The following is a 22,442-nucleotide window of genomic DNA, read 5'->3' on the forward strand; positions in this document are numbered from 1 at the left end:
ATAGAATTCATTTTAAAGTGCTAAAAACATTGGGAAATGATAAAAGCAACGGTATGTGTCCAAAAAAAAATCCTGATGAGGTAATCTGCAGACCAGAGACATGAAGACAAATTATAAATCTGTGTACATAAAATCAAAGGTAGAACCTTGTGTATTTCGGCAAAAACCATCCATTAATGGACCATCAAAGACAGTGACAAGCACCGCTAAAGGTGGCTGAAAGCTTAAGATTATACTTTTAGAAAACTGTCTGCCATTTCAAATTTATCCACAAAACATGACATCTTAGAAACAAACATGAACTCATTAGATGGGATTCGAAACATTAACGTATATGTTCGCTACAATATCCAGGATTTCTGAAAGGCCTGTGGTGCAGTCAGGTTACGGATATCGGTGGGAGGGACGTAGTATCGCCGGGTTTCCAATCAGATCGAGTCAGATCCCCCGCTCGCTCCCCCAGTTTGTCCAACTGTGGTCACTACCGGCTCCAAACCGCTCAGAAGTAGCAAGATGGCGCTCGTCGAAATCCGAACTCGAGGCTTCAAATTGGCCGTTCACAAACCAACGGGTGACGTCACTGTTCGTTGCCACTTGGTCCAAATACATAAGGGGTACATTTTATTGCATGAAATTTGTTCCTACTACAATTCTGATATTACAGTAATGTTGATGGCTGATGCTTTACCATCAGACAGTACATCCTCTTGTGGAAGACTTCTATTAACTTCTTCAATTTAACAAAGAACCGCCCTGGGATTAATATAATTAATATATTGTCATACAACCACTGGACAACTTGGCTGCAGTTTGCTTGACCTCAGATTTGCACCTGACATCATGGAGATTCAATTACAATCAACTTGGGGAACACTATTCACTCTGGCATTTCCATTATCTCATCTATGTCAGGGAAAAGCATTAGAGGCCATCGTGAGCACTCATAAATTCTACAGTACACACACACACCTGCATATAAATAGCCATCAAATGGATGGGAAGGCTATTCAACTACCGGCTGAACCATCATGCACTTCATACCCTCATACTAATGCACGTGGAGGTGTGGGGGGTGTCCAATATCAGCCTGTAGGAACGGGCTGATAGGAAGGAATAATAAATTAAACATAAATCAGTACTTTGATTCGTGTGATGTTCTTCTTAAGAATGCCATGAAGTATTCAGAAAAGGTCAAAGAAGTACTTAAGGACTGAAAAAAAGTGTCTTGTTTAAGTGTAAAAGTGTGGAATGAATGCAAACCCACATTCAAGCTCAATACCAGACTTAGGAGGAGATCATTTACCTCTATTTTACGATATGAAATGAGTCGAACCGTGATTAGTAATGTGATATTCACTGCTAAAATGAGCCTCACTAAGTCTCAGCTTAAACACGAGAGCTCTTGTCCTTTTCCTGAGGCTTTGTGCTCCTTTCTTTGCGGGGAAGTAATGTGACATTTCCCCTCTGCCCAGTTTCTCCCTGTTTTCACTGGGGTATTTTATGGCAGGCTATAAAGATGAAATGTGGGGGCTGTTAGGGTTCTTTCTTCAGCACTACTCTACCGCCCTCTTGACTAAATCACAACCAGGAACAAGTGGTGATGGGACGAAGTCAGTTTGTAATCCTCTGCTTTTCTGTTTCATCTGATACGTGCTTGGAAACGTGTGTTAAAGTTAAGACATGTACTGGTTTCTGGCTTCATATTATCCACCTGTGCCCAGGCTTCAGCTCTCATTTCTTAAAACCACAATTGGCCTCAGGGTCAGACATGCCAAAATTGCCTGGCTTTGCTTTGTTACCCCTCCTTCTAGTGTTCATTCTGCTGCCTCCCCCTTTTGTCCAAAGGATTACCGGCTATTGTGGAGTTCTAGCCAGAAACATCGACAAAAATCTAAACCTCCGATGACAGACAAACAAAGATAGGATAGGAAAATGAGAAAGAGTTTGACAGTTAAAGGGCATTAAGGAAATAGCGGAAACAATTTGAATTGTAAGATGCACCTCATGTAAATAAGGCGATTTGCAATCCAAATTGCGCAACAACGTCCAAGACAGTTTCCCACAGGGCTGGAAAAATCCATCTCATGAGCCAGCTTCCTTTGACCAAACAAATCAAGCATTACACATCTTTCTAGGCAGTAGGATAAACCCCTCTTCTCTGGGTGTGTTCATGATCGCAACACGTGCGCACCGCAACAGACATGTGGGTGGACGCATGCACAAATACTTGACCTTGTGCAGATATGCCAACAATTCCATCCCTCATTTTTTCACAATGAAGTGGCCACTTTGGTTCCCAAAGCGCTGCTGATGGGTGACTGAAGAAGTCTGAGACGAGTTGAAGCTCTGGACCTTAGTGACAGAAATCCCTCTGTCTGGAAAGAAGCAAAGCTATGAGCTGTCAGGGAGTTGGAAAATCTGCTAACTGCATCAGAGGCCAAGAAAACAGCCAAATCCAAACAATGAAGATGTTCATTTTGAATCGAATGCACTCCTAATGTGTAGGGAAAGCTTTCCTCCATCCTCTGCATGTATTCTACTCATAAATCTTCTGAATTCCCATCCAATTCGAGTAAAAACAAATCTGTCCAGGGCCACTTCAAAGCATTGCTGCGCTATGACTTTACAACTATGACTTAGAGAAATGTTTCAGAGGCTTCGGGCCGATGAGGAGAGGAGGTGTTCTGTTTCTTATGGCCTGGCGATCTGGGCCAAGCCACTGTTCTGGACGTCTCGGTGAATTTGAACTGACTCACGAAGAGAGTGCGGCTGCCTGAAAATACACAAGTTTGACAGTTGTGCATGCAACGCTGACAGTTCTTGGAGTGTGACTGAAGAATAGAAAGGACTTTCTAGACACCCAAAGCCACCGTGTCCCTTCACATTCCAAGGATGAGGGATGGAGATTTGCTTACACAAACGCTGCAGGAATGTTTGCCTCCTTGTGATGACAGTGCTAAACGTTCTCTTCGGGTACCATCAATAAAATATTCAGAGGGAAATGTCTGAGCAGGTCCGCTCTGCTCGAACCCTTCGCAAGACGACAGCAGCCCGCTTCTAAATTATTGACCGAGTCAGGTGCTTTGTCCAGAAAGTTCAAAGAAAGAAAAGATTTAAAGAGGCTATTCAAAGCATTTGTTACATCATTAACAAAAATCACAATTATCATAAACATAAACAACATAAGTGCTAAAGAGACGGCCACTGTGAGCCGCTGCTTACGACTTTGTGGTAAACCTGCAGGATCTTCAGCACAATAGGAGATTAGTTTAAAACAAATAACAAGAGGGACGGATTGTTATTCTTCCAGGTAACCACAGCTAAAGCGTGCTTATGTGTGGTGGAATAACGGAGGCTCGCAAAAAATATCTAAAGGAACTTTTCCTTCTGCAGCCTCTTTAAAATGGGAAAAAAACAGGTCCACTCTGACGGTCTTTTCTTTATCAATCCGTTAACAATCAGTAATGTTTCAAATGCAACATGACACAGTTTGAGTTTAAGTTTGAAAGTAATTCATTGCTGCATTTAAAGTATTATCACTGATCTTCTAAAAAGGTTTTAATAGACATGGTTTTGGAAAAGTGGTTCCCAACCTGCACGTTACTGGTTCGGCTTTTGTACAGAAGTAAAAAACGAAATATAAGCTGTTAATCAGTAAGCTTTAGAGGTGAAAGTCGGTGGGTTGGGTTACCTTTAGATAGAGCTATGCTACATGTGTCCTCCTGTTTCCAGTCTTTGTGTTAAGATCAGTTAACCAGCTTCCGGCAGTGGCTTCATATTAAGCAAAACAACATGAAACTGCTTTCATCAATATTCTCAGCTAACTCATGGAAAGACAATAATTAAGAGTGTTTCCCAAAACATTTCCTTTAAGGGATCGCAAGATTAATCGGAGAGGTCCTGAGATAATTACTGACATATTAAAGAAGAAAACATTTCACTAATCTGTAATCCTTTATTGTGAAATATGAGATAGTTTAAAATCTCGAGGCCTCCGAAAGGTTAGTACTACTTTGTATTCAAGGATCAGAATACATAAAGATTGGAAGTGCTTCTTTAGAGGTACACTATTTGCATGATATTTACATTTGTATGACATATTAAAACTTACTTTTGAGATTTCGTGTGGCCACAAAAAGTCTGCCAGCCTTTGATTTAAACTATAGAAAATCTGTTTGTCCCGTCGGTCAACCCTGCGTTACAATATTCAATCCCATAGTAACTCTTTGATCATAGCCAAGCATATCATCATTGTATCGGCATTTTCATGCGCAAACCCTGTCCATGAGTTATACTACGAGCAGATATCCACATGAAAAAATAAACTCACCTGCAGTAGTTGTGGCTGCCCAGTCCTCCCTCTCCGTTGGGGTATTTGAGGGTGTTGTAAGGGTGCTGGAAAGTCTCATTCCAGAAGAGGCAAGGTTTACCACCATGCAGGCTGGTCTGGTTCTGGAAGCCCCTGTAGTCCTCTCCGTTGGCAGTGTAACACTCTACAAAGAGAGAAATTAAATAAATATATATCAAAATATGGGATTAGACATCTATTAAGATGAAAATCAAAAGCTTGGAGAGAGCTTTTAACCAGCATGTTAAACTCAGCCACATCTGTGACCTGCTTTATTGAGAATCTGGATTCTGTGAAAAACTCTTGTGCTATTAAAATGTTTTAATGTGTTAGGAATGTTTATAGACGATAAGTTTGGAGGAATTTTATTCTTTGCCCGTAGCACTATACGTTTTAAGCTCTGGCCAAAAGTGTTAAAGCAAGATCAATGACAGTATTGTTTCAATTAATGCTAACACATGAGCATGAAGGGGGGGGGAAAGCCCCACAGATACACAGCAAAGGCAAATATGGCTTGAATTTCCAGGAAGTGTATAACAACCATATGGCCAAGTCACAGAGAGAGTGAGAAACAGAGGGAGCTGGGTTCCCCAGGCAAAGCAATGACTGTTCCTGTCCTGAAAGAGAGAATTCAAATAAACAATGGCTGATGGAGGGATCACCTCTCTACATACTGAGCCTCGGGGGGGCTCCTGTCAAGAGAGTTTTAACAGCAAATACTGAATTCCTCTTTTGATTGCATTACAATGGAAAACATTAATTTATTATGCAACTGTTATGATTACTCATGCTGCAGGTGCTCGTGACTGACAGAGCAGGATACCCGCTCAGTGTAACCAGGGGGGATAAGACCAGGCTTTTCACCGTCTCTGTGTGCAAAGATTACACGCATAAGACGGCACAAGGGCAACACACGTGAAGGTGTAACACATTATGAAAAAACAAATGAAACTTTCTAGTGATAGCTGCATTTCAAAATGTCAAGGAGGAGCACATGGATCGACTACAGATACAGAAAAAAACCAATACTTGCTTGTTTGGCTCGTCTCCATGGGATCTTGTTGCTATGTATGCGGTTAGCCAATGACCGGCCCCTTTTATCATGTCAAGCTGTCTGGGCTGAGTATGAGCTAATGCATTGCAATATGACAGTCATTATACCCCTTGGTGAGCCAGCTGTGCTCCAAGGCTCTTGCTCATTCTCTTTTGAATCCAAGGTTTCCCAACTTCTTTTCTTGTGTGTCTTATCATCTGTTCTCCTCACTCACCATCTTCTGCTCTTTTCTCCTCTGCTGCTTTTGTTTTTTCTATCATCCCCTTTCAAGTCAAACAGACAAACAGATCTTTGGGGATCCCTGAGCCTCACAGCCTTGTAATGCAACTCCTGTACTCTGCTGCCAGGTCCGTTCTTAACTGATTCTTAGAGGTTGTTTTATGGATCTAAAAGAGTTTTCTTATTTTCGAGATCAATGAACTCCAGAGTACAACTTCTTTCTGTTATCAGAAGATGTGAACAAATGCAGAATCACGCCGCTTGAAAGTTTAGTAATTACATTCCCATACTTCAGACCACGCTGTGCAATATTTACAGCAGTTAGCTTGCACGCAAACACGCATTCCAGCTTCTTGCATCCACCACAAAAGTACTGCTAACACTTAATTTTGGAGTAAATCAGAGGCCCCGACTGTTCTCAGTGTGTCAGCCAAAGTTGCTTTTAATTAAAGTTGTTTCGGCTGCGCTGTTCAGTCAAGCTTATCAGCCATCCATCGTCTGCCTGACAGGAGTTCAACAGCAGCAGGGAGCGGCATGGTGTCAGGTTCCTGCAATTATGATGCCACTCTATTGTCTGCAAACGGCTCCCTTCTCTCTTAGCAAATTAATACAGCCTTGGCATGCGAGGATATCAGACGCCAGATCGTAAATCCACCTGAGAGTGCTTGAAGCAGGGCACGACTCCATAAAAGTAGAAAAACAGCTTAATGGTGTTACAACAGGGGTCACGCTCTTGCCACCCGTAGACGAGGGGTGGAGGAAACACGTTATGATGGGGCTGACACCCAGAGGACAGGCAAGGCTTGTGAAATAATGCACACTCCTCAGGTCTCAGTAGATGCACCTGTAAGCAGATGTAAGTGGTCACCAGAGAGCAGCGTTTTATCCTGCGGAAGACTTCAGGGGGTGTTCTCTTATCAACACTAGTGCCAGGTGCCGAGGTACAGTTCAACAATGATAGTATTTGGATATGTTTTGTACAATGTAATACATGTGGGAAGATGGGACTCCTATGATGAATTCTTATTGTATTTACATTTTTCTGGATGCCGGCAGCCAGAACGAAAGACAAGGAAACACTGCTGTGGGGAGTTTGGCAGCGGCACAAGCGCAATTATGAGTCACCGCTCCCCAAAAGCAATCACGACTGTTACTGCCCCAGTCAAAGAGGATAACATCAGGCAGGGACAGGGCAACCCACTGCATCCCAAATGAGCTCACGTCCTTCAAATATCTCCTCCTCAAAAAGAGCAGGTATTAAACTGACTGAACTTGGCTGTGCAGCGCTGCTCAATGCGCTATATCAAAAAGAGAGAGCCAAATGACTTTGTAAATGTCTGCTCTCTCTTCTCCTCCTCCTTCAGGAAACTTTACTCTGGAGTTTCAGGATGAAGCATGGCTTGTCTGCACATGGTCCGCTTGGAACGGGTTGCCGCTGGCAATCATTCCGCCCTGCTGCGGCCAAGTTAGCTTTCCAGGACGAGATGGTAAATATGGCAGCGTTTTGCCACTGTTAGGGGGATGGAGGGGGGTGTTCCATGTGGTTTCAAGGCACCATTTGCTTGTGGTGGGAATGGGAAGTAGCAGATCTGCAAGGACTCAGAGATAAGTGAGGCCATCGTAAAGATGAATGGGCCATTTAAAAGTCCTGTGGGTGCCCACACATCTATCAAGCTTAAGAGAAAAGGCCAATTTTACACTGGAGCGGTGCAGATATGAGCGTTTTATCCTTGTCCCGGAGCAGATGAAGAGCTCATCCACTGATTGGACCGTCACCACTTCAGGCCCCCTCCCCTCTAATCCCCCCCCCACCCCACCCTCCCTGTCACCAAGCAACTGTTGCGCCCTCGTCACATGGGCCTGGGCTTTCTTGTGGTTTCATCATAGGCTGTGATGGGAAACAGAACCACCACCGCATGAAAGACACAGAGAAGAGGGGGGAAAAAAAGGCTCCTATAAAATACATGCAGATCTACAAATAGAAAAAGTCCGGGAAAGCGAAGAGGAGGACTCGCCCTTGACCAAGCCCTGCGCTCACAGACTACAGCACCACCCCAGCAACGAGAGAGAAAAAAGAGCAGAGGATCTCTGAGAGAGAGCTAATCGCCCTGTTATTATATTTGTTGGGATTTGTGGTTAATGACTTCCACATTGCAACTTCAAATGCTCTTGATGCTCTGAGAAAAGAGGGGTGAGAGAGAACGAAAGAGTATAAGGGCTTTGGTCATGTGATCTCTAGAACACAAACAAACAAGCTCACAAACAAATAGTTTCTGTGAAACACGTTGCCAGGTCGCACAAGAGCACTTATTTGTTGTGTTTGCTACGAGGGATGAAAAGCAGCGATAATTACAGGCAACTGCTTCCTCACAGAAGGCTGACATAAAGAGCTTCCTTCCATCTTTATTACATGCTTTGGGCTCTGGGGATGGCAAAATAGGCTTTGTGCAAAAGCAATATTTCCACTATAATAAAGTGACACAAAATGAATTGATAGAAGCGTGCATGTGCAGTGCTATGCACAAAAACTAATTTGTACAGGCGCTAACAAAACCAAAGACTGGACGCTGCACAGCCAATACGGCACATGGAGTTTCAGAGGTCCTCCAAAGTCTGCAAACAAAGATGACAGAAATCTGATTAATAATACACAATCTGTCCCCCCACAGTGTACTGGTAGCCATTACTGTTGTGGTGCTCATTAATGTCGGTGTAGTGAGAACAGAGGCCAGGGCCAGGCCAAACCAGGCCAGATGTAGCGGGTTACAGAGTTCTTTTCTGGGGGGTACCCAGCTGGCTGGAGCAGAAGTCTGGTTCCTCTTTTCCCCCAACAGCACCCATTTCCACATCAAAACCACATCAGACTTCAGAGGATCGCAGGAAGATTGCTTCACATTTATTATCCAGGTTTCACAGATAGGCACATATTCTGTAGGGCTTTTTTTTTTTTTTTTTTTTAAGCAAACCTGGATGTTGCTGATGACAACTTCCCAGAGGCTGGGGGGCGGGGGTTTAATGGACCACACCTCACCGCCCGGCTTCTCTGATCTCTCCCCTCCAATAAGAGGGTTCTTTAAAAGCACCCGCGTGCGAGAGGGTCAATGAAAGTGCAAGAAAAAAAAAGCATGCATGCCCCTCAAATGATGAGAACAAAAGCCTCTAACTGGTTAAATCAGTTGACAATGACTTATCAATGTTTTTTACAGTCCTCATTTTCATGTCATGCTTTTATCATCGGTTGTAACGTGGGGTAATCAGAAACTCATTCAGTCCCAAAATAGCCTCGATCGCCACCATTCTTCCTGCAGAAACCCTCCGCTGCACCACCCCACGAGTTCACCGCCACAGTAGCCACAGACCCACAGACCCACAGGACTCCCTGCCAAAGTTGCTGGGTAACACCTATAAAATATGGCCCCATCTCGTCTTTTTGTGCGGCCCCTATTATTTAGCTCCGTAATGGAAAGACTCTAATCTGCTGGAGCCAGTGGTGGGCTAACAGCCCTGCCAAAATCCCCTCTGTTTGAAGTTGCTTGTTGCAAAAATGGAAAGCATAAAAGCCTTTTTTTGTTGTTTTTTTTGTTTTAGTTACTTGCTGGCTTTGAAATTAAGCAGTATGTCTCAAATGATTTTGAGAAATCAATCAGCATGCATACTGACGAATACACAGTGTAAAACATCCACCTTTGTAGCATCTGACAAAAACACAGCACAGATGAGCAAGGTTAGTTTTGGCTCTGCGAATGGACAAAGATGGAACGAGGTGGGACGATTTTTGAGTTTGGCTTGGCAGACAGTCAGGGAGTGACTGATGGGCTGCAGTCTCTGACAATGACGTAAAGGACATTCAGAGACTGACTGAAACCCTCGGGGGGGAAAAAGCCGCTGGCAAAATGTTGACATCAGGGACGCGTCTGCCAACCTGACATGAGGGTAGATGGGGTTTTGTATTCAATCACCTCCCTTTGGCATCCTTCCTCGAGTCATACTCAACGTGTGCCAAATAATGCCATATTTCCAAACATCAAGAGCTTCTTCACCTCGAACATTGTCCTTGTTTCCTGTAGTTTATCATTCACATACACAATCACATCCCTCTCCACACAGGGGTTACAGGGTTAAACAAATAGAAGGAGAAATCTCCTGCATAGTCAACGCATGCTTTAAACCAACTCTGACACCAGAGTAAACAAGTCGGGAGAAAGCGGGGACGATGAGTGAGGGTACAGAGACGGAGCGGAGATACAGAAGCTGAGATGGGCTGAGAGTGTTCAGCTCGAGCTTTCCAAGGTGCACAATCAGGACGTCTGGGATCAATCCGTCTTAAATGAAACCAAACTGCAAATTAGAGCAAAGCATTGGGACTGTAAGGAAGGATCGTGAAAGACAGAGGGATGGCAGGGGGGGCGCCAAATGAAGCCCAAAAGAAAGAAGAGAGGAAAACAGAGAGGCAAACACAGAGTGAGTCAGGGTGGGACAAAGACCGTTTTTATGACACCGCAGATAGTTAACCCAGACTCTAATTTTCTTCTTCTTCTATGTAGCACCAGTGAAGTGAACACTTGGTTTGTTTCACATTTCCCCATGTTATAGACAGGCTCGTTCAAAAGCCCAGGCTCGTAAAATTAACAGCAAACGCAGACCCGAACGCCAGGGGTCTGGGTCTGAAGGTGCAAAATCTCATTCCAGAGGAGCTCTGTGGCGCAGCTGCGTGCTGGGGCCCTTCACCAGCAAACAAACAACCGATGCAGGGCTCAAGGGAGAGAAAAAATGTCTTACTAATGCGTCTCCTTCTGTAAAGAAAATAAGCCATCCCCATATGGGTTCGTCGTCACAAGCAGCCTTTGATAAATGGAAGATCTACGGCTTGTGATACGAGTCATGATGGCTCACTGTTGCTAATGGCCGTGTACACCTCGCATGGGGGAGTTTCAGGCTCTGCTCTCTTCTTTGTTTTGTCTGTTAATGGATGGTAAAATGATCTCTCAGCCAACTTGCACTGTCAGATGCCCCGATAAACAAATGCAGTAACAAAACATGCATAAATCTCCTACCCACATCATTCCAGCGTCCCCTCCCCCCACCTCCCCCCATACCCATACCCCTCCCATAATGCACTTACAGTAAGAATGAAAGGGGCAATTTTCATCAGTGGAGCAGCCACAGTATTTTAAGATGGATCCGACGTGGAGGGGAGGAAGGTCACACACACTCGTGCACACACACATTCACACAGGCTCCTTTGTTCCCTGCAGTGGTAGGGCCAGTGTCATTGTGGTGATGCCATTCTCACCCACTCATCACTGTAGTGTAGATATATCGCCCACTGACGACGTGTGTGTGTGTGTGTGTGTGTGTGTGTGTGTGTGTGTGTGTGTGTGTGTGTGTGTGTGTGTGTGTGTGTGTGTGTGTGTGTGTGTGTGTGTGTGTGAGAGAGAGAGAGAGCTAACATGTTTTTGACATGTTTGTCAATTCCATAACCCTCCTCACAATAGATGAGCCTCTCAAAAGGCAGCGATCAATTTGCGGTAACACTGTGTAAGCTGTGTGCGGCTTTGACTCGCCTTCTGTCCGCTCTCGCATACTGTCGGTTGTTACTGATTTCCACGTCTCCTGTTGCTCCTGCATTAACGCTCGTACATGGTGATGCACCTCAGATTCGACCAACCTTTTGCCTTGTGAGTTAAGCCACCTCGAGGTAACATGAAAGCCAGATAGCACCTCAAAGAAAGGTGAAGCACGAAGGGTCGCCACTAAACACACCTGTTTTCAATCGTGCTGTTTGTGCTCAGGTTAGCTGGTATCTGAGGAATGTAAATTATATGTGGTTTGGTTGGAGCTGAAGTTCTGTCAGTGCTGTTGCCGAGGATTGTGTGCAACCATTACAGAACCCCCACCCCCACCCCCAACACACACACACACACACACACACACACACACACACACACACACACACACACACACACACACACACACACACACACACACACACACACATACAACACCGTGCACTCTCTGTGTGATTACAGGGTCCAAAGCAGATGAGGTTTGACGAGGATAAATAAAGGTCTCGGGTTTAGGGGAGGGATCTGTGGGACCGACCCTGCTAATGCAAAAAACAAAACAAAACAGACTAAACCCTCCCCACACACACACACACACACACCCCACCAAAAAAAAAAAAAACGACACTGCTCCACCAGATCAAAAGCTCAGTTAATTTTCCAGTTTGTCCTGAACAGACATCATTATCAAAACACAGTGCTGACTCATCTCACGAGGTGAAGGAAGCCGCAGCCGCTCTAAAGCAGCAGTGGAGATTTAAAGTGCTCCTGCAGATGTCCGTTGTTCGGGATCAGTTTTGAGAATATGAGTATTATTATTAGTTTACTACACAGCCCTCATGTTTGAATTCTTCCTTTGAAGGTGCCGATGTTGCTGAAAGTCTTTTTAAACTTTCAAACACTATCCAACTGTCTTTAGACAGCACACTTGGAAGAGAGTTTTATATTTTGTTCTTCTGTTTGGATTAGTTATTTCCTGTTGTGGAGGCTTTCTCTTTCCAGCAGTCCTACATTGACACCAAAACGTAATCTGGGGAATGAGTATATCAGTGGCAGCTAGAGAGAAGGGAAAACTCTTCTGTTTCAGCCCCAGCTGACAGTTCAGTGGTTAAACAGGTGATTTCTGACTATACTGAATAAAATGTGGTTTACCATAGATTTATGTTATATCAACCACATTAGCATTCAATATCTGATCAAGTTTTATTTGTATTTATGCCTTGTGTTTACTGTGGTCTTAACTATTACTTTCATTATCAATTAATCAGCAAGATATTCCTCAAGTAATTAGTTATTCAAGCCTATAAAATATAAAATATGAAGTCTAAGGTGACGTCCTCTGATGTCCTGTTTTGATATAAAACAGAAATATAGAAAATCCTTCCTTTGAAGAAGCTGCATTCAGAGTGTATGAGGGTTTTGCTGACAAATTACCTTAATGCTTGATTATTTATTCAAATGTTTTCATGTGCGAATTGCCATTATTAGGAAAGTTAAAAAAATAAAATCCGTCATCTGTCAATCTGTGTGGAAATGTTCTAAATAGACCCACAGCGTCACGTCAGCCCGGGCATCCTACGGCATACAGGCAGCTTCGACGGCCCTTTTTTGGGTAATTGTTCCCTTCAGAAACAGAACAACATGATTACTGGGAAATGGGCTTAAGTTGATCAAGTGTCTCAGTGAGGCTTAGAGCCATGTGTTGTGATAAATGTAACTAAAGCAGACCAACATGCCACTGCAGAGAGATCGATCGACTCGGAGCGGGGCAGTTTGCTCAAAGCGGAGGTCAACTTCCATAAACATGGCAGTAATGTACACTGAATACTGAGGTCTGGGCAACTTTTACTTCTTGCTTGCAGTGGTGGATTAACAGACTCCATGTGTGGAGCACAAACATGCACCCATCTGCATCCAATGAATCTCCAGCATGCTCGTTTGGAGAGAGTGGTAAACACATGAGAAAAAAGGCCCCAGCGTGTTTGTTTTGTCTATCTTTGTAAACTACAGATGGAGGCATTTGTCTGTTCCTTCAGCATTCTTAGGCTTGTTTGGATATTTTTTACACTTTACATCCACGGACATGGTGGAGAAAATCTCCTTTGCTTTGCTTATTGCCTGTTGTTGGCTTCAGAACAATCCGCGTTCACTATCACCGAAGTACACATCCATTCAGTTTGAGGACACACTGCTTCTTCTTTTTTTCCCACCGTGTTGAAATCTCTCTTTTAATTACCCTGCCGGAGTGACCTGGTCAGGGCACTAATAGGGCACATTTCCACTGTATGAAAACACAAAAGGTTGACATATAAACCGCAACTGAGCGCACTTCCAAGCACATAATAACAACGGCACAATAGGCTGCTGCAGAGGTTCAACATCAGACCCCTTTTAAACAGCCATGTCTCCAGTTCCTGATCTTGACTGTGAAAGCTATCCTTTTTCATTGTGGTTTGTGTGGCTGTGGGAAGAGCAGCAGTACTGGGAACCAGATGGCTCTGGTAAAAGACAGGGGGCATCCCACCGGCCTCCCTGAGACGGGGGGGATCCATTACGGAGGATCTATTGAGGGCCAGTAGATTCAGTTTCATGGCATCGGCCGAGTGTGACCACCCCTCGGTTGGCGTGGGCCGCGGCTGGTGCCACGTAGGCTGTCGCGGACCCGGCCCGTTTTGTGTTCACCTCTGAGAGCCGTATTCACCTTCGATGCGGGACAGACAACTAAATCGGGGCCTCTCTGCGACTTGGGTTACATCCCTTTTGACTTCGAGCCTCTTTCAAAGGGCCTCGCATTGCAATGGGATACGACCGGCTCCGCGGCTCCAGGGACAATGGCTGCTTGTGAAAACGGTTGACTGAGATGTTCCTCTACTTGTAAAGTGAAGCCCATGAACTGTTTAAGCTCAGGTAACTATCTCCTCGAGTTAATGGACGTTTATTTCCATATTCTTTCAGAGACGACCACACTGAAACATGTTGTTCGGTCTCTGGACTGCGCTCTCCGATCCACCACACATTTCCATGTCACGGCTTCTTAGCTCAGTCTGCTGCTGGCTTTGTTCCTTTGCTTGCTGTCCACTTAGCTAAGTCTGCTCCCTTCGCTTGTCCAAATGTTTGCTCTGTCCACTTAGCCATGTCCACTTGCTCGGCCTTGTCAAATCAGTACCGTCTGTGGGCGTTTCCTGCAAGGAGGAAAGGCGACAATTTGCCTCTTCGGCCACAAACTGCTGCAGCTGGACACAAACCAGACCCCGAGGCTCAGCAGCAAAATTACTCTCCATTTATTTAAAGTGGTTACCATTACCCTACCGCAGTGGAGCAGACCTCAGTGGCCCCGGCCCAACCATAACGGCAGTATAAAAAGAACTAAAGTTCGCCGGACAGGTCATGTCTCACACAGTAGCAATTCAATATCCTCCCGTTATGTTCTTGGTTATGCTTCTCAAAACTCCGAATCGCATGTGACACCACAAAAATACATGGTTGCTTTGAAACTCAAGTCTGTGGAGATATTTGCAAAACACCCCACCAATCACTGGCGAGATGTTGGAACATGTTAAATGTTTGAATCAAAGAAAGAATAACAGCTAATTTGGCTTAATCACACTATGTCAGACGCTTTATTAATAGTATGTTCAAAAAGAGAAATACAGAGACAGGAAGCCAGAACGGTTTTAGGCAGGAAACCAAAACAAATCAAACCGAAGTCTAATCGTTCTCGTCCCAGTTCTCCTTGAAAGGCAGAAACAATACATCAGCCAACGACCGCTGTTGGGGAATAGCAAAGCTGCCCTTCCTGTTATCAGCACACCCAGAGCTGATAATACTCTCCTCACGTCGTTATATAGAATCCAGCTTTGAGGCAGAAAGTTGTGTTTTGTGTTCGTGCATCAGCCACTTCCTCCCCGGAGCCTTAAAACCTCCTTTAAAATCCCATTCTCTGGGAATTAAATTGAGTTTTGATAATGAAAACAATTGTTTGTTTGAGAGTTAATAGAATTCATGGAAGAACATAAGGCTCTATGGTATTTCATTACTGTTCTCTTGAGTGTTTGATTTACCCTGGAGTGTGTTCCAGCTGATGGGCTCCGACTGCTGCAGAGAAGCACCAGCAAAGCTGAGAGAGAATGTCACTCGGAGTGGGTCTCCTCATGCGTACGCAAATGTCAAGGTACACGAGGAGGCCGGGGAACACGGCTCATGCATAATGCTATTAAAATGGGACGAGAGAGGTGTATTGGTTGCAAGTGAGGAAGGAAGAAAACGTGGAGAACAAGCTTGATAGTTTGAGACCAAGAGAGTTGTGAAAGAATAAGTGAAGGTACGACTGCGCTCCGTCCAAAACCAATGTCACAGTCATTCAGAAAAACACTGAGTAGCCCTGACTGACCTTTGAGCAACAAAACCTCACAAACCAGTCTTCTGACCACATGAGTGCTCTCTCCCACCTAAACATTGTTTATCTCTTTCAGGCCTGACAGTTGTGTACAGCCGGCAGCAGCTTGACAGCTTAATTCCATGTTGTCTCCCGGGACCGCCTCCGTGGATCAGGGACCGGAGTGACACGCTCAACCTTGCAGCACTTTGTTTGGGGACACTCTGTGCTTTACATGACTATCGCATCTGTCATGCCTCATCACCTGCGAGTGGGGGCGACCCGTACACCACCATCGCCATCCCAGATCCTGCAGCTGGAACTGGCCCGGCTGCTTTGCATGCTGGGTCGCCTGACCAACCGCCCTCGGCAGGTGGTGATTTGCACAAGGTGAGAGAAAAATAAAAAGAGCTGCACTCAGCGGAAGTTTAAAAAGAGAAATGGGGAGAGCGAGGAAGAACACAGAGAGAGGTACTTTGATCAAACGGATGTAAGCCTTTGAACACGACAGGACGAGAATCACAGCGGCACAATAATAAGCACGATTGTGTTTATAATAACTAGGTCTGTCCCTCCGTCTTGGTGGTTGGTGGTTTTATGGGCGGTCCAGTCCCTTGGCATGGGAGAACCAGGGCGTTGCCCACAACTTGACCCTCGTGGGGCACCACCCAGAGGTCAACAGGAAGTAAATGGGCAGCAGCTTGACACATTTCTGACCCAGAAGGTTTTTTCTTTTCTTGTGTTCCCAACTATGAGCCAGATTCAAACTTACTTTTAGCCAAGTAAATGAAGGAATTCTTCAAAACGTTGGCCTGTCTTCACAAGTCAGGACATGCTGAGCATAATAAGTGTTGGGATATGCAAAAAGGAAAATACTCCGCTCTATTTTCTTCCCATTTCAGACTTTCTAGCCTTCATATCAGACAATAAATGTCAGTTTTTCAGTTTTCTTATCAGTCATTGCTACGCAGCTACTGCGAGCTGATGTTACTTTCACTAGTTTTTAATCTACCATATTCTCAATAAAGCACCATAAAAATGTCCCATAAAATTTGGTGATGCTCAGAGGAAGAGCCTGTTTTATCAAAATGTTTACTTTTTTGTGATATAAGGTTGCTGCAACTACCATTTTATTTATGAAATAATTTGTTGATTATTTTTCAGATTTTAAATAATTTCTGTCACAATGTTCTGTCATAATGACTTGTTCCGTCCATCTGACGGTCCTGAATGCAAGAATATTGAGGTTGCAATCATATGAATCAGCAGAGAAAGATGATTTTATCATTTTGCTTGATAAAATAATTGTGGCCGTAATTGATTTTCTGTCAGTGCCCATATTCTGAGTGCACTTTGAAATCATCAGTGACAGGGAACAGTGCTAGAAAAGTGAGCGACCTGTAGGAGTCACCTCCTCAGTGAGTAAAGCGCCATGCATTTCACTTCACAGTCCCTGTGTCAGTTGAGGTCAGTTTGTAGTTGGGTTTTGTTAGTGTTTTGTTGTGAACTTAACCTGTTGGGGCATTCCATTGAAGATTCATGAGGGCTACATATGGGCTGGTGTGCAACTCATTATGCATGGACGCAACACAAAGAGGAGACAGACTGTCAAAACAACCAGGACCGACTGACTGACTGGACCTGCTGTGTGTAACTTACACAACATTTAAGGGAGTGTTGAGGAAGTGTAAGAAAGTTTTAGTGAGATTAGCCCATTTGTCAGATGACTCATCATTCCAATAAATGATGAGAGAATAGACACCAAAAGCAACCGTGTCCCCGGTAGATTGTTCTGTACTGTGATTGATGGAGACACTTTTGCATGTCCTTGAGGGAAAGACAAGGGACTCACATTATGTGAAAAGTCAGAAAAAAAACAACAACATTTTCCTCAAAGTAAACAAGTTTCCCTTTTATCCAAATAGTTTTAGAGTGATATGCTGAGGTATGTAGATATAGGCCAAAGCTCAAGCCAAAAGTGGTAATAAATGTCACAAGGCACTTTGCGCGTGACATTAAGTGTGAAAAAAAATCTACATTTTAAAAGACACTGCATTGTTCTCAGCTACTGAACTAAAAATATGGATGATGTTCCGCATGATAACACAAAACTAAACCACATCTTGTTGCTGTTCTCTCTGCTGGGAGTGAAGTCCAAACCGACTGTTTGATTTGAATGGAGTTGTTTCAGTGTTATTTGTGTCACTATAATGCCATTGATGGTTCTATCATGGGGGGGTTGAAGTCAATATATTCAAGTGGACGGTTCATCATTATTCAGATACTTACTGACCCCCACACATTGTGGTCAAAACATGCAAAACTCTTCAAACTGTTCATTGCGCAAACAAACCACTTCGTCTCTTCAAACAAAAGCTTTACCACACACCGACAACACACACACACACACACACACACACACACACACATATATATATATATGTATATATACATATATAGGTTATATAGCGCTAAGGGGAATCCCCCAGGGGAACCCCCAAAACCAGTGACAAGCTCATTCACAAGCTTTGACCCGTAACAAAAACGCACTAACCAAGAGCCAGCACAAAAGACAAGTTCACTGGTAGCAAAAGTGACTTTGAACTACATCTTTTTTGTGCACAAAACGGACCAAGATGGACGATGTCACAACTCGGCTCAGACGCCATGACAAGAGAGAGAAACAGAGAGAGAGAGACGCAGGTTGAAGACCAGTAATTAATAAATTCATTTTTACAAAAAGCATGAAATTAACCCAAAACACTGACAAGAACACGAGGTGTGGTTATCGGTGTAATCAGTGGTGAAAGAGTGTGTGGATGTGTGAATACTATGGTGTCAGGCAACAGACCATTCTTCATTTGGTTTCATACAGTAGTTGTGGAAATAGAGCGTAAAAGTATTCCTAAACAAGCCTCTTGTTTAATTAAATAAATCCCTATTAAACGTGGATCTGACTCTACAGATAATCAAACTTGCTGGTCACCTGTCTCTTAGTACAGTGTACTGTATTTCTGTATGCCAGAGCAAAAAGCACAAGCACACATATTTTGGTATCAATGCACAAGCAAAAAGAAAATTGTAATTATAAAATACTGCTAAAAGACTATTAATAACATTTTCCGACCACTACGGGCAGTGGAAGAACCTCTAAACACGCCAACATAATGTGACCTCGATACGGTGAACAACCGCAGATTAAATCATCCAACAGACACAGAGCAACAACAGCAATTCTTTCTGGCCACCCTGTAAATGTTAAGTCTCATCTTTCCTCCTTGAGCTCTGGTTGGTCTCCATCGACCTCCGAGGGAAGAATCTGTCTTCAGCTCCACCGTGTTCACCAGCTAGTCGCTAACTCCCTGCCGTTCGGTGCTGGGCAGATAAAGTACAGTTGTTTTAAAAGCTCTAGATGTCTGCTGTGGTTGTCATGTGACAATGAATGCATACAAGCAAGAAGTTTGAGTGTCATAGAAACCAAAAACAATGAGCTAAATGGTGCTAAACCGGGAAGCAGAACTGAGGGAAACTGCAAAATTTGGTACTTATTCTCTGTGAATGTCACGACATCCAAACCCTTCTATGTAATCCATAATTAATGTAATACTTACTGATTAGTGCAGGCTGTTTTTTTTAATTATTTATAAATGCTTTCCTTTTTATGCTAGCTCCAAAATAATGATATGCACTTTCAAATTACTTAAACCCTGACTCCAAATCAAGTCCTGGAAGTCGTCAGGAAAAAGTCTAAAACTCCAACTGATTCTCACACATCGTTTAATCATGAGCACAGTTAGCTCAGTAGTTGTGCAGCGCCGCACACACACACAGTGCAGCGCAGCAATCTGCACAAGTGGTTTGTCTGAATGTGCGTCTGCTGCACAGAAGCTCACCAGGAGAGGAGAGGTTTCCATCTCCATCTCTAAACCGGAAAAGCCGGAGGGACCGCAGCGCCCACATCTGAGACCCGGACCCCGTGCACCCTCTTCCCATAATGCCCTCTGACACTCCCCACACTGAGCACAGAGGGCTTACCCGCATACCGAAAGCCCTTATGTTAAAGTCTTTAACAACCCGCCGTCTCTCCTCAAACCGACGCTCCATCGCGATCACCTCTGCCAACACAAGCTTGTGTTTCTTCAAACGGCTGAAGATGGTCTGTTATTATCTTTCTGAAGCAGACAGTATCTCTCCTTCTCACACGCGCACACGCACACACACACACACACACACACACACACACACACACACACACACACACACACACACACACACACACACACACAGATCCGTCTGTCTCCGGGGTTACAAAGGTTGATGGTTTCGATCATAAACTGACTCGTATGAGCTGCGTTTACAAGTTGAAAGAAGATTAAGTCAAGGAAGATATGGTGACGGGGTGCATGGGGGAGAGTTTGAGGAACAGTGGTGTGTGTTGTGTGTGGTTATCTGTGTGTGTGTGTGTGTGTGTGTGTGTGTGTGTGTGTGTGTGTGTGTGTGTGTGTGTGTGTGTGTGTGTGTGTGTGTGTGTGTGTGTGTGTGTGTGTGGGTGTGTGGGTGGGAGGGGGAGGGGTGACACTTGACATGGCCCCTTTAAAATCTTGAGCAAGAACACTGTAAGTTTATAGAGACTCCAGATGGTTACAGCTGCCTCACATTTGTGCTTTACTCAAACACGCTGAAATTTCAGTAAACATGGGAATTATCTGACTTTCTTTGATTCATATCATTAAATCAAATGTCTTTGGGTTTTAAACTTAAGACAAAATAATTAATTTGAAGATGTTTCCTCGCATTCAAGCCAGGTATGTTGTTTAATTTGTATAGACTTAAGAATGGATTTGTCATGAAATTCATCAACAGAATCAATGTGGAAACCCTGTTTTTAATCCAGCATAAAGACAATAAATGTAAATTTTAATAAATACAACTCTCACCACTGGGCAGCACTCCATCTGCTGACAAAGTTGGTCATGTGATACCCTCCAAAGCTCCAGAGGACCATATAAATGGACCTCAACACATAAACTGTAACAGTTTTCAGTAATTAATAACACTAAAAGTAACTGTTAGTTCCACCCCTGAACACAAAGGTGGGAACAGATGCAGAACTACATGAACAAAAAACACAGAAAATGATGGAGTTGCATCTGTGGAAATGTTGAAAATCTCCTGACATCTTTTCCCCTGCTTTTCACAGACAGGTGAGCATCCAGTCGACTCACACCAACACACACAGGAAACACGCTGACTTGATGTTCAGACCAATATCTAAAAATAAACACAACCTATTGACTATAGGTTCCTACCAATCAAACATCAACCCGAGGGGAACGCGGATGTAACGGTTACCGAGACTGAAAAGCTCCAATCCCAACCTCTGTGTGAGCTCCTGTTCAGGGGCCGGTGCAGCGCTGTAAATCACCATCGCCTCCGCCTGCTGCACCGCACGCCGATCAGTTCTGTCTGTGGTCGAGTGCGATGAATCTGACAGAGTCCAGGCCAGCGTCGTGCCCCGCTGGACAGCGATCAGACGCGAAGCAGGAACCCACCGTTGCCAGATGCAACACGGGGTTGCCAGCTTATGCAGCAGTTTACATGCAAGTCAGCTTACGAAGAGAAATCGCCACACATGCTGTCATTCATCCACCCATCACTGTATTTGGTGCCTGGACAGCCTCAAGTGCAAGTGTTGAAAGAAAGTAGAACAGCTTCAATATGTGTGGTTGTGCAGCAGGTTAGTTTGATGGGCTACATCTCCGCACAGCCTTTGCAAATGTGGCCTTACAAGCTATTTCATACATGCCTGGTTAAATTAAGACTTGGCCAACACTGCGGAGTAGAAGAAGATTCATAAGGCATTTCTCACCTCCCTCAATCAGTCTGAGATTCAGCTGGTCGAGCACAGCTTGATGTTAACCTGATGTCTGTTTCATCAGCGACTTGTTTCTAACAGCTTTGCCTTCTGTGATCGCATGATGAGAGCGCATAGCACATTTTCGAAATGCCGCCGACTGCCCTTTCTGAGCCTCGGCTCAAAACAACCAACACTGTTTTTCTCTAAATGCAGTCCAGTGATACCGCTTGTTTCACATTACACTTGTTGAAGATACTTTTTTTGAGTGTGAAATGTTGGATGAAATTGTCGCTAACCTACTCTCCATGTGACCCTCTAAAGGGAAACATCCATATATTATAAACCTGGACCCTATTTTCCCATTTTTGGGGTCTTAATGAGTAATGGGGGCAACAGTTTTTAAAATTGGTCCAGTATTGAGAGAGGGCACTAGTGCGCCATCCGTGTATGTCCACTAAACGTGCTTCTTCTGACCGCTGAAAGGCTCAGATACTTACTATTACTGTCTGACAACATTATGGCGAGAATCCCGAACACAAAACACGTCTCTGAAATCTCAGGTGGCGACTTGTTGCAGGAAGACAACGGTGGAAGCGGGAGTGAGAGTTGGAGAGAGGAGGACTGTTGAGCTGGACAACAGCAAACAGAGCTTAGTGTTGTCATAAAGATACAAATGATAATAGTTCATGTTTTTTTTATTATACCAACAAACTTTTCACATGGCTTTCATAGACTACCTTTGTAGGATAGATGCTGAAGTTGTGGGGAGTTGTGCTGTAATTGGATGTTAACACTCTTTCCAGTTCACTGCACCGTGCAGACCAAAAGAAATCTAATACCAAAGAACCTTTTCCTTCAGAAAAATGCTGTTTGAAGAGTGGAGAGAGCTGCTTCAGACAGAGTGGATGTAATGTTAAATAGCTAAAGGCATGACTCAGTTGATATTTTGCACATGCTAAAATTACCACTGCTTAGTGAGCGATTGGTTTTTCTGATATCCTGCCATGCTTTCTTTGTCTTCTGAT

The 22,442-nt window shown here is 44.1% G+C and overlaps 1 protein-coding gene across 2 annotated transcripts in view; it reads right to left on the reverse strand.

Annotated features, from left to right (window-relative positions):
* kremen1 (kringle containing transmembrane protein 1) overlaps positions 1–22,442 on the reverse strand; it is a 57,457-nt gene that overhangs the window by 30,500 nt on the left and 4,515 nt on the right. For both annotated transcript variants that reach the window (XM_069716381.1, XM_069716380.1), the window contains exon 2: positions 4,331–4,493. In XM_069716381.1, coding sequence (XP_069572482.1) covers positions 4,331–4,493 — 163 coding nt within the window. The remainder of the gene's footprint in view (positions 1–4,330; positions 4,494–22,442) is intronic.

This window comes from Brachyistius frenatus, unplaced genomic scaffold (genome assembly GCF_029030835.1).
Source record: "Brachyistius frenatus isolate BFR_SWC_R1_liver_20210118 unplaced genomic scaffold, ASM2903083v1 Contig_156, whole genome shotgun sequence".
In the NCBI taxonomy this organism is placed as follows: Eukaryota; Metazoa; Chordata; class Actinopteri; family Embiotocidae; genus Brachyistius; species Brachyistius frenatus.